The sequence below is a fragment of the Patiria miniata genome, unplaced genomic scaffold, assembly GCF_015706575.1.
Source record: "Patiria miniata isolate m_02_andy unplaced genomic scaffold, ASM1570657v1 HiC_scaffold_4, whole genome shotgun sequence".
NCBI lineage: Eukaryota > Metazoa > Echinodermata > Asteroidea > Valvatida > Asterinidae > Patiria > Patiria miniata.
In genome coordinates this window covers 8,057,699-8,078,179 of record NW_024037071.1, presented here as the reverse complement: position 1 = coordinate 8,078,179, position 20,481 = coordinate 8,057,699, and the positions used below count along the sequence as shown (strand labels likewise).

The following is a 20,481-nucleotide window of genomic DNA, read 5'->3' as shown; positions in this document are numbered from 1 at the left end:
TTTTTTTTTTTGGAAAAATATTTTATCACAATGTCAACCATTTGGATATGATCCTTACCGACATATTGTGAAAAATTGCAAGGAAATGCACCATGAACTGTAATCTTACTTTATGACATTCTCAGAATGACATACATGTACTTCTAAAAAAAGGGAAGGGTTTTCTCGTATGCAAGGGACTTTAAACATAATTTTCTCAAAGGACATTTTGGAAGAATAGACATACCTATAAACAAGTGAGGTGTTTTTGTTCTTCAAAATGCTTTTATTGTTATCCATAAAAGTAGTATCTGGTCTCGCTTTCAAGTTGGACTTCATCTTGTCATAATTTGTTTCTACTCCACAGTTGTTCAATTTTAAACATTGTAACTTTAAGTTTACTCAGTAAAATAAGTTATTGTTTTTAGTTTGAAGCATGTAAAACTTGCCTCGGCATTATTAAGTTGTGTGTAAATATCTGTACATTTTAAGGCAACGTCAGCCCCTCATTTATAGGACCGCAACTCCTGTGTATATATCGAATGTAAACATTGACTATTTTTGTATTTTTTTCTGGTTTTGCTTTAACTTATTAATGCATTAGGGTGCTTGTACTTTTTTTACGAAGACTTAACACGCTGTGTATAAATAGATTATACCTAGATATTAAAAGAGTCGAAGAAACAAACACATTCGACCTTCTGTCTGTGGGGATTCCGTCACAAAATGTCAATTAATTACGACTGGTTGTTCCATCGGAAATTAACTAGTCTTGTATTTGGCGTGCTGCGGTCAGTAAGGGAGTGCTTGTTTTTAGACCGATGGTTGATAATATCCGAGCAACCGTGAAACAAAATATACTACCTCGCGGGTCCGCGGATGAATCCAAACAGTTGTTTTTACGAAAGTCAATCATGACTGTGGTCGACTTTGATAGAAATACATGACGCGGACTCGTAAATCAACCCATTGGCGATGGCTTTCAGTGATAGATCACAAGGGGCCAATTTTTCAGATGTACAATAATCAGAATGCATTGATCTCTTCTGAACATGAGGCAGACAGCTCAGAGACGAACATAAACAAGTCTTTTTATGTGCTCGTAAAATTCATATTTCTGGCGCCTGTACGAAATATCCCCTAGACTCGAAATCAAGTCGGTAAGTTTAGTTGGTCCACTGCGCACACCGGCGTGGACAGATCTGAATACCCGTTCCAAGGTATATAGACCTTACTACGCTTGGTTGGCAAACTGCACTTTTGCCAACCACGGGTTGCAAAACTATGGAAGGTCCAACACTGCAAAAATGAAGAAGAGTTATTACAGATAACCAAAATCTTATTTGATTCTTGGAAATACAACATTTTCAACAAAGCTAAAACATAATTCCTAAACTTGCCTTTTTACTATGTATTGAGGGCGTTATGAGGACGTTTTTCTGGAAAAAAAAATGCCAACCACGGCTTCAATTTATGTACTTACGGCAGCCCATATAAAATGGCGCCAATGTTTACAAACAAAAGAAAGGTCTATACAGCGGGCGGTATGGCACTAACTTGCGGGGACGCTCTGTGCATCCTCGGCCCCAATATGCGTATAGGTAGATGTCGAGGCCAGCAAATGATAATCACGATATATAGCGCCCTGCTAGTAAATATCTGGGCGCCGACAGACAAAACACGACTGTCTAGCGACTTGTCCTCAAGTCTAAATATCCCCGAGATGGTTCAGTGTTACTGTTAAAGAGATGTTTACACTGATGAAAGAAAGTGTAATTATTTGTTCATTTTGGGGCTTCTCGTTTTTACATGCTCAAAAATCGAAAAAGAGCCCTGAAATGTGGGGTTTTATGTGCTGATTTTAATGGCACATCTTATTTTGTATAGTTTCCTAATACATGTAATACATTCCCAATTTTTACTCAGACTTTTAAAATCCTGATTTTTTTATGCATTTAATATACGCATTCTTTCTCTCATCATGCTGGATTGTTTATGCATGGCATAAGGGTAATGGACCGATCCAGTAAGCACCGCCCCATGGTGTTCTGACCAATCAAAGCCGGGATTTATGTCCGACGTGCGTGCACACTGAAGTCCGACATGCGTGCACGCGCGTATGATGCGCGCGGCGCGGAAGGAAATGCAGCGTGGCATTGGAGAGGAGCACGTGTTAATTTGCCCAGTGCGCAGTGGGAGGGGCTTACTGGATCGGTCCATTGAATGAACCGGAAGCCCCAGCCCTTGGCCACGCCCCCTTTTTCTAACAGTGCGCTTGAATGCTGTTACATTATTTAATCATAATGAGTATGTTATACATTAATGCGACAGAGTCATTGAATTTTTTATTATTCGGATTTCTGGATGCCAGGGTTTTGTTTTGTAACCGTGTTTTTAATCCGTGCTTGCTTTGAAATAAAATGCATTGGAATTTACCCTGTTGTAAAGCTATTCTAGTTTTGTTTAAACCGTGATTCTTTTCTGATGGGTGCTGACTCAGTTTAATTACAGCTTCTACGCGTGTATAAACGAAAACAAAAGGGACAGTTCATCATTACAATGCACTTAAATTGAATAAAACATAAGTTAACGAATATGCAGTCAATGACAATCGTCAATAGTTGCCTTATAACACCCTGCCACACGGCATATGTTGAATTCATCCCATCTCTATTTATTTGTTTATAGACAAGGTCTTCGTTGACTTGTTGCATAACTTGCGAATTTTCGTTTTACTTTACGTCCATAAAATCTGTGCGTAATAAATGTGGAAAGACGTCACAATCGTCCTTCTGCGTCATGCATAATAGGGAGTAAATTCCGACGGTGCGGCTACAACTATAGAGGCCATAACTAAATTTATGTTTTTTGGACATAACTGTTTCGGCAACTTGTTGTTGTATTTTTTATGCAGTTATACATGTTGACTGATGAGACATAATTATATCAGTAGGAAGCTGCATAGTGATAGTGCCAATAAAAATGCACATTCGATGTAGCATCACAACACACCCCTACCTAGGTACATATCAAGATAAAACCAAAACGGACCTATAGCTCTGTAGATATAGGCCATTGAAAAGGCACTTTTAATATGACGTCACGTGACACGTTATGACGTCATGATGATGTCACTTCAATTTTCATATAACACATCCCAGTCTAGGTACATACCGCACTTTTGACCAAATGTAACATTGAAAAATTGCCGGGGATAATTTTACCCATGCAAGCAAGTGTGAAAACTGCAGCTCCCCAAAATTGGGTGGTGCTTTACCCAATTGTTTGGGTAAGAATTTCTGTTAAATTAAACCAAGACTAGTGGTCATACAAGACCAAATTAAATTTAGTCTGGTATGACCACGAGTTTTGATTGAATTTAAAATCAGTTGGTTAGTTAGTAACAAACGTCAGCAACAGCCTTGCATGGCTCTAAATCACCTTGTCCCAATAGGCCCTGCAAATGGGTATTTATCAATCAAAACACTATTCCTTCATGGCACAATCACATCAACCATGCATGCCTTATTGCAGTCGTGGAAAAAGGGGTCACAAGAGTAAAAAAAAACCAAAACAACAACAACATAAGTTCGTACTGAGAACACTACTGATTTGGGTCACTATTATTGTAAAAAAAACCCTGATATTTGTACAGAAAGCACGTTCTCCTTCATGGCACAATCACATCACCCACGCATGAACACGATGCGTTGGCCCGCAGCTTTCGAGATCATTTCGAGCTTGTTACTTGGTCTATAATGATCGAAGTAGCCTTGAGAAGGGCAAACCATGCAACGACTCGACTCTGAGAACAAGCTGACAGGTATACTTTGCTAATTTAGGTCTTCATGAATTGAGAGCAGTCCACTACGGAAGTTCCCATGATGGACCTTTTTCCCCACAACTCCCCAGGAGGCCACTTAAAGGGAATATACAACATTTGCAAACATCGAAAAACAAAACTACCAAGTTTTTGCGAAATACCTTAATAGGATGTTGGTAAATGACAGTCTAAAGCATCCTGTAAAATTATGGCACCTGGTATACTGTCATTTTCAAGAAAAGTGGTATTTTTGTATCAATTTCCAACGCTGATCGGCCGATCAGCGTTGGAAACAACTGGCTTTTTTTCAAATACCGGCCCCAATTGACCATTGCACTTGTTTGCAATCGATTACAAACCTATGAACGGGTACGAGCCAGCTAGACTGGTTCCCTGACCTTACAATTCCCCAATGTATGTAAACTGCTCTGTTTCTTCTTATATGGAGTCAGGGAACCAGACTACAGGAAAATGATCGTTTTTCTTGGTTTTTATAGCATTTTCGAACCCAAAACCTTCAAAAAGTCAGTGCATCTATATTTGCTTTATATTTCCAACCCCCCAATTCCATCCATTTCTGAAAATTACAGCAAAAGCAAATGATGTATATTCCCTTTAACTTATATGAAGGTTTGCTCGCGGTTCGAGCACAGCAATACTGTTTTCCCCAAAGAATACAGCGCGCGTGGAAAATGGAGCGTCGCTCTCAACATCCCTTGAGAAAGGATCTTTCTCTCGGCTCAGCTCGAGAAATTTGGAACTTAGTGTTCCGTGTTTCAAAGAAACAGCAACGGGGGCAAGTAAGATTTCCCCCGCCTCAGGCCCCGTTTAATAATTTGCAGGCCTTCCACACCAACCCTGGAATTGTGTATGCATGTGTTGCGTTTGTAATAATAATCGCATTAAGTTTTGCCCTGCCTTCTTAGAAAAGTATATAGCATTGCCAAAAGCACATGCAACCAATGCACACGTTTCGTTCGCAATCGTGGACAGGCAAGTCACAATGTTCGTTTGGGCCTGTGCCAGTAATGACGACCCAAGTCACGTCGTCAGCGATATTTCTAAGAACAGCGACAATGAACTTGGACTTCTTGGGGAGAGTGTGGACTTCTTCAAGGGTGGCCAACTCACGTCTCAGTATAGGGGCCAGGGGCCACTTCCTCACATACTGCTGCATCGGGTGGATCGGAAGTAAACACTGAAAGTTGCAAGGCATTTATGGCACCGCTGGGAACTTGTCCTACTAGTGCATAACATAAAGCTTTGCTGCACGTTTCCGGTCTGATGGCTGTCCATTTAATATTTTATAGCAGGGCAGAAATAGGAAACGTTAGTAGCTACAAAATGCGGCAGAAAAGAAGTGTTAGCTCTTAATATAATTATGTATGATACTTTCACGAAATGCAAAAGCTACGTAGTAAATTGTAGTTCTCCGCCTGCCAAAAAATATGCCAAGTAGGCCTAAAGCAAATTTCCTGTGCCAATGGCGGATCCAGAAGAATGATTTTTTTTGGAGGGGGGGGGAGGGCTCGAATATTTTTGTTTCAAGAAGTGGAAGGGGGTTAAATATATAGTAGGCTATCGGGCGCAGCGTAGTATCAAACAAACAGTTTGTGTACAGTAGCTGATGGCTTGTGAGGGAGACACGCAACGTTTTAATTTATTTCCTGAAAAAAGGGGGGATGGCCCCCATTACCCCCCCCCCGGATTCCACAATGCACTCGTCCATGTTTCCGAAAGAACGCTATTTTTTCTCTTGACGCAAATTTACAAGGCCGTATTTGCAGCCGAAACAGCTCGAGTGTACATGTATGTTATTAAGCCTAACATCAGAGCCATGCATTAGTGCATTAATATGGTCAAGTTGGTTGTTGTTAAATTGAGTTCTGCATTCTCCTCCTACGCTCCGCATGTAGGCCTACATCATTAACACGAACAAAATCGAACTCTTGGAAAATAAGAAGTGACAGCCCATAATGGCAATTAAAGAAGACGGATCGTGGTATGTGCGTCTTAAACAACGCTGACGTCTATAGGCCTACCGTGCCTTAAACTAAAACCTGTATTTTTCCCGCGTGCTAATCGTACGAGGTCCTGCAGTTCACGATGGGAAAAACCCTGCAGGACACGCCCTGAGCTTTTGGTGAGTGGTGACGTCATCATGATGTCAGCAGCATCCTTCTGGTAAGTCTTGACGAAGGGGACCGGTCCAAAGACGTTTGCACCAAATTACCTATCGCTATATTTTTTATGGATACATTTTCTACTTTTGGAAAACTTTTTTCAAGAGTACCTATAGCGTTTACATTTTCGACCTCAGCACATATTAGTTATGCTTTTACCATTATAGGAATAATAATATGCACTCGCCATAAAATGTGTGCGTTTTCCCTCTATCAGCTTCTTCACATTAAACGTGCATAGTTATAATGTGGTGACAGAATGTTTGTTGTGCTTTTTCCTTTTCATAAACGGAGGTTGGCTGTGAAATCAAAACAAAATTTATAACAAAGTTGCTGACACCCCCACACAAAAAGTAACAACAAGGAAATTCGTGAATTAGTTTTCTAGCTACACCGGACATGCACAATCAACTGGAGTCCCGCTTTCAAAAACACTGCCCGCAATAAGGCGGAAATGCATTTGTGATACTCTGTCCCGTTTCGATGTGTTTGGAGTGTTCACGTGCCCACTTTTCAATCTATTTATAAGAATTTTATCTTTCGTGTAAAAGCGCTTTCTGTTACGAAACCCATTTGCATGTTCTGTATCAGGGAAATGTGTTGGGACTGCACATAATTTTTCAACGTTTCGTTTCCTTGTTTTTCTGAAGTGTTCTTTTTCTCAATGCGAGTTACCCGACCAAGGCACCACACTTGGCGATTAACAAATAATCATTGTTGACACAACAAAAATCGATACTCCAATCTATACATTTCATCACAAAGATCAAATACCCACAAAAATACAACGAAAACGGGCAAAATAATCTACAGTTTTACATTTACAGGGAAGCTTGCCACGATCCCTCCCCTCCCCGAAGGGGCGTGTCTTCGAAACCGATTCCCAACTTGCAACAGTATTTAAGACATGAGAAGACTAGCCTACAGGTTGAGATAATGCAAGTGCTTTTCTACGTTGTTCCGTATGAAATTTAGATTCGGTATGATTAAACCATGTATTCTTCCTGGTTTAGATTGCGTATGCATGACCAGCCATGCATGTTAAAAAGGCATACGTTAGTTGCTCAATTATTAAACACTCTACATGTTTGAATATCAACATACAGATGAGATTTTCAATTTACAAAAGGCCTGGAAATTTGATGAAAGGTCTGAAAGACGCATTTCTTATTATATCTTTCTCTCAATAGGCCTGATTTGAGACAAAAATTCCGAAAAACATAGCCTAATACGATGTAAAAAAATATCAAGTTGTTTTATGAACACGATACGTCAAAACAGTACAGATGTGCTGGAATTTACTACCTTACGGAGACATGCACCGTCACAATAGGGAACAAAAGATTGTATACGTCTCCACAAGAACATTTCTATAGATGAATACGTCTCCACAAGAATTTCACGAAATAGATATATGGATTTTACTCAATAACTAGGAATTTCCAAGGTAGGTTGATCCGTCGCAAATGGAAGAGTTTTAGAAAAGGGAAGTTTAGTCCGAATTTCAGCCCAGGAAATTAATTCTGGTTAAAATAAGAGCATTTTGAAACTTCAATTTCAAACTCGAAAACTTTAGTACACGAGAAGAAATGTCTCCACAAGGATACAAATTCCAGTACGGGTGCACATGCGAGCGCACTGATGAGGTTAATGCACTTTCTACAAAGTCTCTATATTGCCAATAGTAGGGCCTATATTTTCGGAAATGTCCAGTGATTCATTCACTGAACAGTTGACCTTAATTAGGCAAAACAAAAAGGACGGACAGGCGAACTTTGCAACCGGATAAAACACACGGGAGGTCAACTGAACTCTTAGTGACCTTCGTGTTAAAGCCTCATGGATGTGAGTCAAGTAGAAAGAAACTCCACGCAGTTGTCATAATTGACTCAATTTTAAGACGAGGCTTCCATCTTGTTAAAAATAAACATCTCGATAGGATAAGGCAAGGGCGTAAATCCTGGGGGGAGGGGGTGGGAGAATATGTCCCCACACTTTTTTTTTAACGGGAGGGGGGGGGGGCATTGGATCACCTCCCACCCCCCCCCCACCCCCACATTGTCAGAGACATGCAGATGATAAGGTTATTTTTTTTGTAATAACTTTCCGATAGTCCACATACATAAGAACTTCAGAACAGTACAAAAGCTCAGTGCACCAGTTTGCCGTAAACTAAAAGGGACGTAAGTGCACAAGTTGGAATAAGTTGATTTGTATCTCGAACGGCGCCCCTAGTGCCATGTGTTGTCCACCCCCCCCCCCCCTATTTTTCAACAGCTAATAAATCCCCCATCCCCCGCACGGATTCACGCCACCGGCATTCTCATGATTCCCAACCGTGTTCCCCACCGTTTTAAAAAACAACAGACCTTGAAAATTAACACAGGATGTTACAAATCCATAGAAATAACCCCGGCGTGTTGAATCATGGACCTAGCTCCATGGTTGAATTGTATATTCATGACTTGGTTAAGTTTCCCTTCGACACCGAAATCACTGGTGTGAAATCTACACCGGCGTACAGGGTAATTTATGATTTGAAGACACACAATACATCTGAAACAGAAAGCAGTATTTTATGGTGAAAAAAATGACAAGTTCTGCCGAACCTTACACGCACTTGTGACTGCGACGATACTACAATGGGCCTATCATACAGGACTCCCCATAAAACACGTCACGAGACTATTACGTACGGTAACTGACAATTAAGTCATGCTATACCGCATCGAAAATGCAACATCCATGATCCAGTGCAAACATTCATGTCTTTCCTTTTCTAAGGTGACATAAATCCCATGATATCCATCTAATCCCTGCATGCACCTGCTTGGATTTGCTTGATTTCCATGGATTAGTGTAAAGGACATAACATGGTAATGTACAGCAAACAGCTCATCCACCATAGTTTACATAAAGGATTGAATTTTCTGACGTTCATGTGCTGCAAAGATACTGGGTTTGGGCGAAATTCAAAATATTTCCAAACCCTCATATAATAATATATTTTTGACTAAAAATCAGTTACGGGACAAAATTAAAGAACACAATGTCAAGGAAACCGTACTTTTTTTTAATGAAACCAACCACGTTATAATAACTGCAACCAATCACATTTGCAGTTTGTTTAAAGCGCACGTCAATGTGATTTTGTTAAAGCAATGATCTTTGAAAATGAACCTTTGTGTCCCATGTTCTTGTCTTTGTTTGGCGACTCGTTGTTCGGACTAACTGTCAGTTCATTGCAGTGAGCCTATGAGCAAACATTTGTCACAGATATTTTGAAATAAGCAAATTTTTGGGTTCACAATTTGAGAGAAAACCCTTGACTGAACAGTGTCTTCCTGAAATGACATCACAGCAACAGCGCCCTCAGTAGTCCGGAAAAGCATGGCATGTTTAAAAAAAAAAGTGGTTATAGAAGTGCACTATTCACTCAAATTAACAAAAAAGGGATGTCATACAATTTTCATACATTTAAGAGTAGAAAAAACAAAAACTAAATATGTTCGTAAGAAAAAAATCACTTCATTACCCTTTAAACAATAAATTGGACTTCACTTTTCCGCCACATCAGATCAAGCTATGAATCAAAAACACTTTCTTGACTTAATATTCTACTTAACGAACAAACTACCAACTGAATATCGAGTCAAGTTCTGTCTTTATAACATACAGCACTGGCTCATGAATAGGACATGAATCCCAAGGATCTGGTGTTCAATGTTGCTTGCTTGACATTTAAAGAAATGTCAAACGGATCTCGCCTAAATCCGCGCAAATCGCCGGGCTATCTAATTATTTTATAGGCCTACACATTCATTCCCAAGTGAGAAGATTTAAGTCTGTGTACCTGAACGTGTCTCCTAAAAACGTCTTACAGAAAAAAAACAGAAACAATCAAACCTGGCTTCTTAAATCATACAGTAAGGAACAGATGACCCTCTTTTACAGAGAAAAAAATATCTTTGAGGTGTCGACGTCCTTTCTGGAAACACAGAATTAAATTGCATTAAAAGAAGTCATTCTACAGGTATTGCGAATGAATGATTCATTTCAGTCAGGCCCTGTCATTTTGAACAATGGGTACAAATATTTCACGACGCTGCACTTCATTTAAACAAAAACAACTTCGCCGAATCTGTGTCTAGTCTCGCTGCCTATCGGCTTCACTGTTTGGTTAAACAACTCAAGTTACCGTGGCCTTGTCAAAAAGCTGAAACAAGCCAAGCATGTAAACACATTTTCGTGTAACTATGGATAAAAGTTTGTGCGGTACCTCTCGGTACGGGACACATAACGGGACACACACTCTTGTTTTAGTATACTCTTTGAGGACAATGCTTCGAGTTTCCTTTGTCCCTGTAATATAACACTCTCCGATAGACTATTAGCACACAAACTTACAAGAGAAGACCGTTTCCACTTTCCAACGAAGGACCCAACTCCCGAGGACTGAAAGGATCTGTTGATCTCCGTTTGTGCGACGGTCCTCGGGGTTATGTAGATCACGTACACAGGGAAAAAAAATACCCGTCTCGCAAAATGAGGACGCAATTCGGAGAGTAATACGTCAACGCAAGGACCCTTATAAACTAACTCACAAAACACATAATTCAACTTCAACAGTTTCAGGAAGTTTCTTTTATTTCATTGCCATTTTTTCTTCTCCATTACCCCTGGATTTCTTCACGGCGAATAGTATATACATTACATTGAGGACATGACTACACAGTGTTATATCTATTACACAGGTTTATTTTTTTTGTACAATACAGCAACGGAAAATCGGGATTCTCTATGTCTCTCTATCGCATGTATTCTATAATACATGCACTGTAAGGTGATGACGTCATATATGTTTTTCAAAATTACTGAGGGGGTTTCTAAATCTCGGTTCGTCTTCAGCTTCGGTTCAGGATATGTTTTGGCCCCTGATTCTTGAGGACTCCGGCTCAATGTAAGTTCATGTTCTACGTTGTGAACATCACGTTATAACACGAGACCAGAGATTAGAGTATACAAAATGTACTTCAATTTGGATTGGACAGTGAAGGCTTCTAAATGCTTCTGATACCAGTGATGAAGGCGATGCTGTAGATGAGACCAAAGTTTGAAAAACCTCCCTTGCTTGGGATTAGGGGACACACACACACACATCGGGCCTGGAGGGTCTTTCCCCCCACGCAGTTTCGACGACATTATAACGGGGACAAAATTAGAGATAAGAAAAAAGATTACAAGCGATTACTGTACAGCATGATTCAAGCTTCGGCATCTGCCTTTATAATAAGTTAGGATGCAGGCTTTTGGACAACATTTGCAACTGAAACTAGAATTTTCCAGTGGAAGCAAAGATTTTGGACAGGTGGTGATTAACATGAAGGGTTACAAAGTCAAACAGTGTGTTATTTGGTGGAAAGGGGGAGACGGGAATAGACAAATTTAAAAGGCGTTTAACCAGTTCACGCCGGGATTAGTTTGACAGAGAACGGAACGTGGCGCAGGATTACTTTTCACTCGACCTGAACCAGGCGGGTTGAAGCCATCACCCTCAGGCAGCACACTCACATTTCCGACCTCGCTCGCTGTGAGCAGGTGGCTGACAGATATTTCCGGCCTTGCTCCCTGCGTGTTTATCTGTCATCCGTTCCGAATACCGCCAAACTTTTTGCGTGTATTCACGGCCTCCGGCGCAAAATATTTAACCAACCATCCTGGACTTCGGAAAAAAATTATCACTGAAATAAGGATTACCAAACTGCACATTATTATGAACTTTTTTACTTCTTGGAATCTTCCCAAGACCTCCGAAGATCTCCACTGTGCAGAAAACCAAAGACACATTCTTTTTACTCGAGTAAAAGACAGCAATTCCTCAGTTGAAATGATTCCAGTATTGTGAGAACTTTCAACCCAAGAACGGTATGTGAAATTCGGCTTCTAACCGATTCGCTCCTAAAAGGCCAACTTTTGTCAATAACACTGACTTCCATATTGGGGTTCAATCATTAAAAGAAACAAAAGATGCCTGATATATTGAAAGACAAAAGCAGTAAAATAAAAGCAATAAAAAAAGAACAAAAACACTGCGCCAAACTGCGCTATAACGATACACTATACATATTTATAAAACATCAACAGTCTAGAAGTATACCAAATTACACTAAACACAACGAGTGTGGTTCTGCTTTTGTTGCATATGAGGGAACAAAAACAGCTCCAATTTTATAGCATGTCCTGTTGTAACTGGAAGAGTAACAACGTTTTGTTATTCTTTAAAAACAGAAGTGTTTATAAACATTTTAATATATACATTAAAAAATGTAATTAAAAAAAAAACCACAAGAATGAAACAGAAAGGCTTTGATTCTTAAAATACAGAATAAAATTAGATGAAAAACAAATTGCAGCACCCTTGTTTGTGAACTTCTTGTTTTACATTCGCCACCAACCCTATCATCTTGAACATAACCACGTTCATCTGGACTTTTTAAGTTACTTTCTTGTGGCAGACATCTTGGTCTTGTACCCAACAGACACAGTGGTAAATGTTAGGATGTATGGCACCAGACTTCTAGGTGTCAGACTGGTATGGCCTCAGCCTCATTGTAAGTTAATGTGAAATTTAGGAGTGATTTTATTAAAATAAAAACAACCATCAAATTAAGTTTAAATAATATAAATTTGGCAGCCATTTTGGCACTTGGTTCCCTAGCAACAATTTCTTTCACCCCCCTGCAGCCATCTTTGTTTTATTCTGTAAATATTACAAATATGACAAAGCCAAGAGTGTGTGAAAATGCGGGCTGGTTCATAAAATGTGTTTCTGCACTTCGTGAATGACATGTCCTCGGGTTACAAGACAATGGTGCATCTGCCTGATCAACAGTTATAACAATATACATGTATAAGGGCGTACCCTGCCCCCTATTCCTCATTTCGATGGAGCAGGTTAACGCAAACATACGCAGTCTATAGCCAATTTCGTGGAATTGCAAGACCAAACCACCTTGCAGCTGAATACCAGCCACAAGCAGTTTGCATTACATGTCCTTTTTGGCTGGTGACCCGTTTTGCCCAGCAAACGTGTGTACATTCAGCAGCATCATAAATCAGCTCTTGGCACATATATACTGGCTCACCACACACCTCTGTGATTGTGAGATAAACTACATGTACATGGCTGCGTTCGAGTGAGTCCGAGCACACAGACGGCAAGAGAATGACCCGTAGGTACGGGAGGCTTTACTCTCAGTCAGAGCGGGAGTACACTCCTGCAACCGGTGAAATCAGGAGATTTCAAGACTCCCTGTGACCTTTGATCCTTCCCCTTTCTGGTCCCTCCCCTGTTTACACCAGACCCCTTGTGGTTTGCCATCTCCCTTTGTTTCTTTGTTCTCTCATCCACCCTCCCCTGCATCTTTCTACACCTTTCCCACTTAATCCTCCTTTTGTGTTTCTTCTTTCAGCCCTGCATGTTTGTGTGCACCCCCATGTTAATGTATGTACCTCTGTCATTTCTGTTTTAGCCTCTGAAGAAGAACTTGCTAAGTTCGCAACGTCAGGCCACATTAATTTTTAGAGATTTCAAGATGGCGGAAGGGTAAACATGATGTACAGTTGCTTATTTTTCCCGATGAATTCTTGTTAAATTATTACGATAAATAACAAAAAATCTGAAACAGTATTCACATTTTTCCTCATTAAAACTATGTTCTGTCACGAAGAATTAGTTTCCGCCATCCGACAGCCATTTTGTGCATGCTTAACAACAACATTAACCTTTTTGAGCAATGTGACCACAAGTTCAGTGCCCACGCAACATTTTCCTAGTCTCTAGAGTATCAAGAATGACCCACGTGAATGCAGCAAAACTGACTGACCGTAACTCCCTTGGCTATTTTTTTTAAATAGGATTCTTCCTGAATCCTACAAAATCCACCATTATGTGGGAAAACGATGGCACATTCTCTGTACACATACAAATGTACTTGAAACTTGCAAGAGACATCAACCCTCACATAATGCCATAGTGGCTGGGATTTACCTTCCTCCACCCTGTGAAATCTTTCAAACCCTCTGATGGCTCTTGAAGGATCTGGTATGGGGTTAGAGTCGGACATGGGAGAAGGGAGGGGTGGGGCTTGATAGAGAAAAAAGGGGAGGTTCCTACTACCAATTGCCGAGACCTGCTCGCAGTGTCAGGAAGTACACTTGAGAATTGGAGGGCCGAATCGAGGCAAAGAACACCTGTCGGGGAAAAAAAAGGATGAATCAAATGCTGGCTTTATTGGATATTCGCACATGAAGAGGCGTTAGTGATAATAAAAGGTGACACTTGCTTTTGAAAGGACAATCCAAGATGGTTTAAAGGGGGTAGGGGTAGGGGGTCGGTAAAGAGGTGGGAAGCCCCGCCTTATCGTTTCCTATCATAGGGGGAGGGGGCGGATTGGGGTAGGGATGGAGGTAGGGGTGGCAGTAGGGGGTCGGTAAGGAAGTAGGGAGCCCTACCTTGTCATTGCGTTCACACAAGAACCTCAGCTGTTGACTGCGTTTGTGCATGAACACGCCATCCAAGTGGCCGGTCTCTGCTGAGCGTATCTCAATGGCTTTGTTGCCCCAGCCCATGATCTGGCCTGTACTGATGTAAGCTGGCCAACGAACAAGAGAAAAGGCAAGGTATGTAACGTGACAATCAAGCTTGTATTTATTAATACCATTCAAGCTGACAAAGGGCTTCTCAATGTCTTGCTGTTTATGAGGGTCATCAGTTGTTTTCCTCCAGAAGAGATTTAAGATAAAGGATATTTTAAATCTGGGCTGTATGAGTGTACTTTGCAGTTGACGGTACCAGAATCAAACACAATTCAAGTCACAAGCTAATCATTCAACTGAACTGTGACAAAAGCATTCCTTTGTCATTGTTTATCCCCTAAACTTGTGACTGACTTGTTTTTTATGTTTAAAAGCGAGTATCAGATCCATTTCCAAAGCTTAAAAAAATTGAATGGGATCTGGTCATAATTTTCTCGAAATAGTTAGTGAACACAAATGCAGTGTAGGTTGTGGATCGCAGCTTCTGCAATGAGCTGTCATAACAGAGCTGTAGAAATTGTTCAGTAATGGCACTTCATAAAATCTCTTTTCCGCGCAGGACACACTTTGAGAACTACGAGTTGAGAAATAAAAACAGTTTTGAGGTTGGAAGAGAAGTTTATGTGGTGTAGTATCATCTAAAATTAGAACATTATCAGAAAACAGTAGTGACAGACACCTCTAATCAAATCCCAAATGAGTGCTTCAACAAACAATGATTTGCCCCGACTTACCCACAGAAGTAGGCAGCTCTCCCCACTGCAGAGTCACGTCCTTGACTGCGGCACCGTTCGTATCTACAAACACTCCCTCATCTGTAAAAACATCACACAAGCATTCAAATCACGACCATATTTCCCATGGATACTTATGTCCCCACTCCATCAAAAGGAGGAATAAGAGGTTTAACTCATCTTTTGAATTGTGTATTAATACTAATACATTGATTTTCCGTTTTGCTTGTTATTATTTTAATTTTTTTTAATTTTGGCAAAACTGAAAGTAGCGCTTGTCTTCCAAGTAACCTACCCCTCAATTTGATAGAGCAAATCGCACTATTTTTATCGTGAAGTCTTCTGCACAATTTCGTTTACATTTAAAGCAATTCGTGCAAATTCGTTATCGATACCGAATTCTTATACATGTCCATGTAAGTACTGGCAATGTGAAAACCGAGGTGATAAGAAAAGCATCGGTAAAAGTCTAAAAAATTGATACAAATAACGAAAGTGACTTACTGTTGAAACATAGCAAGAGGTTCTTTCCTTGGTTGTTGGGCAAGATCACTATACAGTGGGGGATGATAGTTCCAATATCCTAGAGGGGGAAACGAAAACCAACAGTGGATGTAAATGTAATCTGAGAATAAATGTAAAATTCTAATTGAAATTGAGATTTTAATGATGGTGAATTGTGCGGGAGAGAGTTAATGTTAATTTGACATTGTTTGAATTCTGACTAATTACAAAGGTAATAGATTCCACATTCAATGAATATAATTCCCTACTAAAAAGAAGAAGTAAGCACAAAGATAAGTTTGTAAAAACACAAACCAAAGAGAAAGCTATGCATATTTCTGCACATGTTAGCAATGACAGAATCAGAATTTTCTGTTTTGTTTTTATACTGCCAGAAATGAGTTCCAGAGGGCGCTAACACACAGGGAACCACCACTTACTAATGACGGGATGTGAATGTCCTGCACGGAGGCCGAGTCCAGGTCGATGGCATGGAAGCCAGCTGATGACCCGTAGATGACCTTTAACCTCTGGTTGTCCTCCACGGTCAGGTCCACGATCTGGGGCCGGTGGGTCAGGTTGGGAAACGTCTGGCAGGAGAAGACAGGGTACAAGACTTTGTGTAAGAGTGCCCTCAACTAGTATGCAATGCGCGAATATTACAATACATATATGTGACCTGTTCTGTCAAAAGCAGACGCTTCTGGGCAGAGGTTGAAATTGAGATAGGGCCAAAAAACGCTGTGGGGGTGATTTTTATCGATTTTCAAATGTTTGCATATTTGTTATCCTGATCATGTCTAAAATATATTATAAAAGTTTGAAACCCTGATTTGAACTCTACATATACTATTTTTGATGATTTTGATAAGGTATATCAGTTAAAGAAATAACTGTTTTGTGACGTTCGTGGCCATTTTCTCTGTTTTCTACTTTTCGACACAATGAACTTCAAAATAGCATAACTCTGCCCAGGAATGACCGGTTTCAAAAATTAAACCACCTATTAAAAGGAAAAAGAACATATGTTAACAATATGTAAAAATATCATTTTCGACCTTATGCCCAGAAAAGTCTGATTTTGATGGAACAGGTCACATTTGTTTGTCTACGTGGGTTTTAAACAAAAGGTAGAGCAGATCATTTGCAGCGATCCAAAGATAGTAACTTACAAAATTATCGTTGAAAAGCTTACTCGGTTTTGAGATAGTAATGGCACTAAAACTCCCTGTGAAATAATTCTTTCTGGCATGCTCTCATTTTGAAGAAAACAATAAAGCAACGCCATTTCTAAAGATGCATTGAGTGACGCACTTTTGAAAATTTCCGTTAGTAGTTGGTTTGTACATGTATTTCGGCGAATCCGTGAACGGGTGCGCACAAGCGTTGACACGATGCACGCAGTTGCTATTATTCGTCATCCAGTGCGTGACATCGCGTAGCACCAATCAGCTGAATGAGAATGTGTCCCAGACGCTGATTTTGGGCACAATTCAAAACATGACTCGGCAACTGTTAATTGAAAAAGAGATCCTAGAATATTGTTTTCTCGGAATGCGCAGCATTCGCATGGCTCAAACTATATCAGGTTAGTTGTTCAGCACCTGTCTGTAGATTTTGAGCATTTTTGTTGCTTCAAAAGAAAAAAAAAACTGGCCAATGACAAATGATGTACACTGCCTTTAAATCGCTTTTTAAATAATTTGGTAAATCCATCATAAGTATTCAATAAAATGGGGGAGGGATGGGGGGGATGAAGCCGTACCTTGAAAGCCATGAATTTGTGGTAGGGCTTGGGTGCCCATGCGTAGATCTCAATGCTCTCCTTCAGAGCGATCACCAGGAATTTGATCTTCTCGTACTTGACCACCTTGTAGTGAATACAACCCTCCAGATCGCCCACCGAGACAAAACCAATCTTACGCTTGTCCATCGTCTGCTGCTGTAGAATCAAGGTACATACAAGAATTTTAAACCATGTTCACACCTTTTTTTTGGGGGGGGGGGTAAAACTCACCAAGACGGTGGTTACTTTTGCCATTTTAAGCCCAGTGCAAACAGCCCGAACAGTTTTCTCTCAATTTCTTTTCCCATCAGTTGCTACTTTCACTGACCAAAATGTTGCTCAGGTAAAATTAACTCGGTTACTTTTTCCAAGATGACAAATCCAGTGAAGACAGTGTGAGTCACAGAATCCAGCATCCAAACCGCAGAACTACACGTAGTGACCACTAATAGCTCTTCTTCAATCCCATAAAACAACAGAAAAGTGAAAATCGGAATTCAAAATAACACAACAGGCACATGTTTGCATTCCACTTATGACATTGCTTCTGACCAAAATTTGACGAACATACATTTTTCAATGTATTGACTTGTCCAGTCTATATACCAGACCGAAAATATGGCTGACAAATGACTTGCAAGATTTTCTGACTTACTGACTGGATGTGGCTGTTGTCCTCGTTTTTTACGATCTTCTGTTTCAGCCATGACAAGAAATATGCACGTAGCTTAGCCTTCTTCCCTGAAATGATAAAGCATCGATATTATGAGTGATGAGTTGTAGGGACTTGTGAGAAGTGAAGACTTGTGAGGACTTGCGATCACTACAGAGGATTTGTGAGGACCTGTGAAGGCTAATAAAGGACTTGCGAGTACTTTCCTTGATTGTGAGGACTTGCAAGGACTTGTGTGGCCTTGAGAGGCCTTGAGAGGATTTACATGTATGGAGACTTGTCAGGACTTGTGAGGACTTATGAACAATTGTGCCGACTGGTAAGGATTTTTAATGGCTTTTGAGGACTTCTGAGGACTTTTGAGGACTGTGATGGCTTGTGAGGACTTGTAACTTCAGAAGAGTTGTGATGGCTCATGAGGACTTGTAAAGATTTGTGTGCACTTGTGAGACCTTGCAAGGCCTTTAGAAGACTTATGAGGACTTGTCAGGATTTTTTAGGACTTACGAGGACTTATGAGAAATTGTTTGGACTTGTGAGGACGTTTGATGGCTTGCGAGGACTTACGAGGTTAAGTGAGTATATCTCTGAACTCAAGACCATCATCTCTTACCTGATATGCAGACCAGTATGTTCTGGCTTTCCAGGACGTCCATCTGCTCAAATCGCTTGCGCGATAGCAGCGGATAGACCTTCCCTTCGCCCGACCTGTCCAACAGCATCAGTCCGCTGTCGGTGCCTATTAAGAGATTTACACCTGGCGAGAGCAAAACCAAGAAACAATCCATTTTTAGTCTGGGTTTTGTTTTTTGCTGGCGTTATTTTCTTTTAATCACTGTACAGGGAATGCTGTCTGAGTGCTTGCAGCATATTTTTATTTCTCCGTGACGTAAGTTGGTCAGCAACTTGGTCTATTGCAGGACGATAGGCTATCCCTTGACTTCCAACAAAATGACAAAATCTAGTTGAAGGGAAAAGTTGCCTGACTGCGTACAGCATCATTCCCCTCCATAAAATTACTTCGGCTAAATTGTTTGTTTTTTATCTCTTGGTACTTACCCCACAGTGATGCACACAGGATCTCTGAGTTGAACTTCTTGCGGTACTTGCGTATCTCGGGCATGTCGTTGAGGCTGTCCGGGGTGGTGGGCTTGACGTTGACCGAGATGTTGGAGCCTCGGCGCATGGGGACGAAGCCTGGCGCGGTGGGCGTGGTCGGGCTGGCCCCAAAGCCGAACGCGGAGAAGGAGGTCTGCTTGCGCATCGGGGACTTGACATTGCTGACAGGATTCTTGGGGTTATTGCTGATTGCTAGGCGATACTGGGGGAGGGCGAGGGAAGGGGGGGGGGGAGAGAAAGTCAGAATTTTAAATTTGGTCTGGCTCTTGTCTCAACAAACGGTCAATTCAAACTCAACGTGGAACAATAAGCAGGAACAACAGCAGAGTTCTTCCCAGCACTTTATGACAATATTCCTTTGAGTTTTTCATGAAATTTCCCTGAGAAATTTCCAAAATTCCAGGAGAAATATTTTCACTTTTGAAGTTGCTGGGAAGTCAAGAGGTGATGTAGCACAGCTAATTGTCATCGTCTGGAGAGGTGCGTTATATTAAGCCACCACAGCCAGTCAATGGCCATAACTGGGTCACATGGCACAAGACGCACATGCGCCAAACTGGGGAAACCCCTTCCCTTCTGGGTCGCTGTCAGATTCCCTGAGTTTTCCCAGATTTTTGGTGTTTTTTTTTTCCCATCAAATTCCGTGAGTTTTGCCCGACTTGAAAATGGAAACTCATTTTCAAGGTTTTCTCCGATTTCCAGAATGTCTGGGAACCCAGAACAGATAGGGCTGTGTGGCCTTCCCCTGAGATCCTCTAATGAACATGTGAATGACGCGTACATGCCGAGCCATTATTTCTACGTACTGTAGCAGATCCATAAGATGACACTACAGGGCCCAATTTCATAGCACTGCTTAGCAGCCGACTTTGTGCTTACCGAGCCTCCATCCATTTCATAGGGACCGTTAAGCAGTAAGCACAGCAAAAGCATGCTTAACCCCAGAAGAAAATTTTGCTTAAATCAGTGACGTAACAATAGAAATCTCCATGCGCGCGCAACTGTTAGCATGAAATAGTGCTTAAGCAGCAGTATAATTTTCTGCTATAGTAAGCACAACTTTTCTGCTTACTATTAAGCAG

General features: G+C 40.8%; 1 protein-coding gene across 4 annotated transcripts in view; it reads right to left on the bottom strand.

Moving 5' to 3' along the window:
• Positions 1–13,623: 13,623 nt before the first annotated feature.
• LOC119739682 (mitogen-activated protein kinase kinase kinase kinase 4-like) overlaps positions 13,624–20,481 on the bottom strand; it is a 61,659-nt gene continuing 54,801 nt past the window's right edge. For all 4 annotated transcript variants that reach the window (XM_038214699.1, XM_038214700.1, XM_038214701.1 and 1 more), the window contains 9 exons: positions 19,340–19,601; positions 18,894–19,037; positions 18,263–18,348; positions 17,587–17,763; positions 16,262–16,411; positions 15,822–15,900; positions 15,318–15,398; positions 14,500–14,639; positions 13,624–14,238 (listed from right to left, as the gene is read on the bottom strand). In XM_038214699.1, coding sequence (XP_038070627.1) covers positions 14,161–14,238; positions 14,500–14,639; positions 15,318–15,398; positions 15,822–15,900; positions 16,262–16,411; positions 17,587–17,763; positions 18,263–18,348; positions 18,894–19,037; positions 19,340–19,601 — 1,197 coding nt within the window. In that variant the 3' untranslated portion in view covers positions 13,624–14,160. The remainder of the gene's footprint in view (positions 14,239–14,499; positions 14,640–15,317; positions 15,399–15,821; positions 15,901–16,261; positions 16,412–17,586; positions 17,764–18,262; positions 18,349–18,893; positions 19,038–19,339; positions 19,602–20,481) is intronic.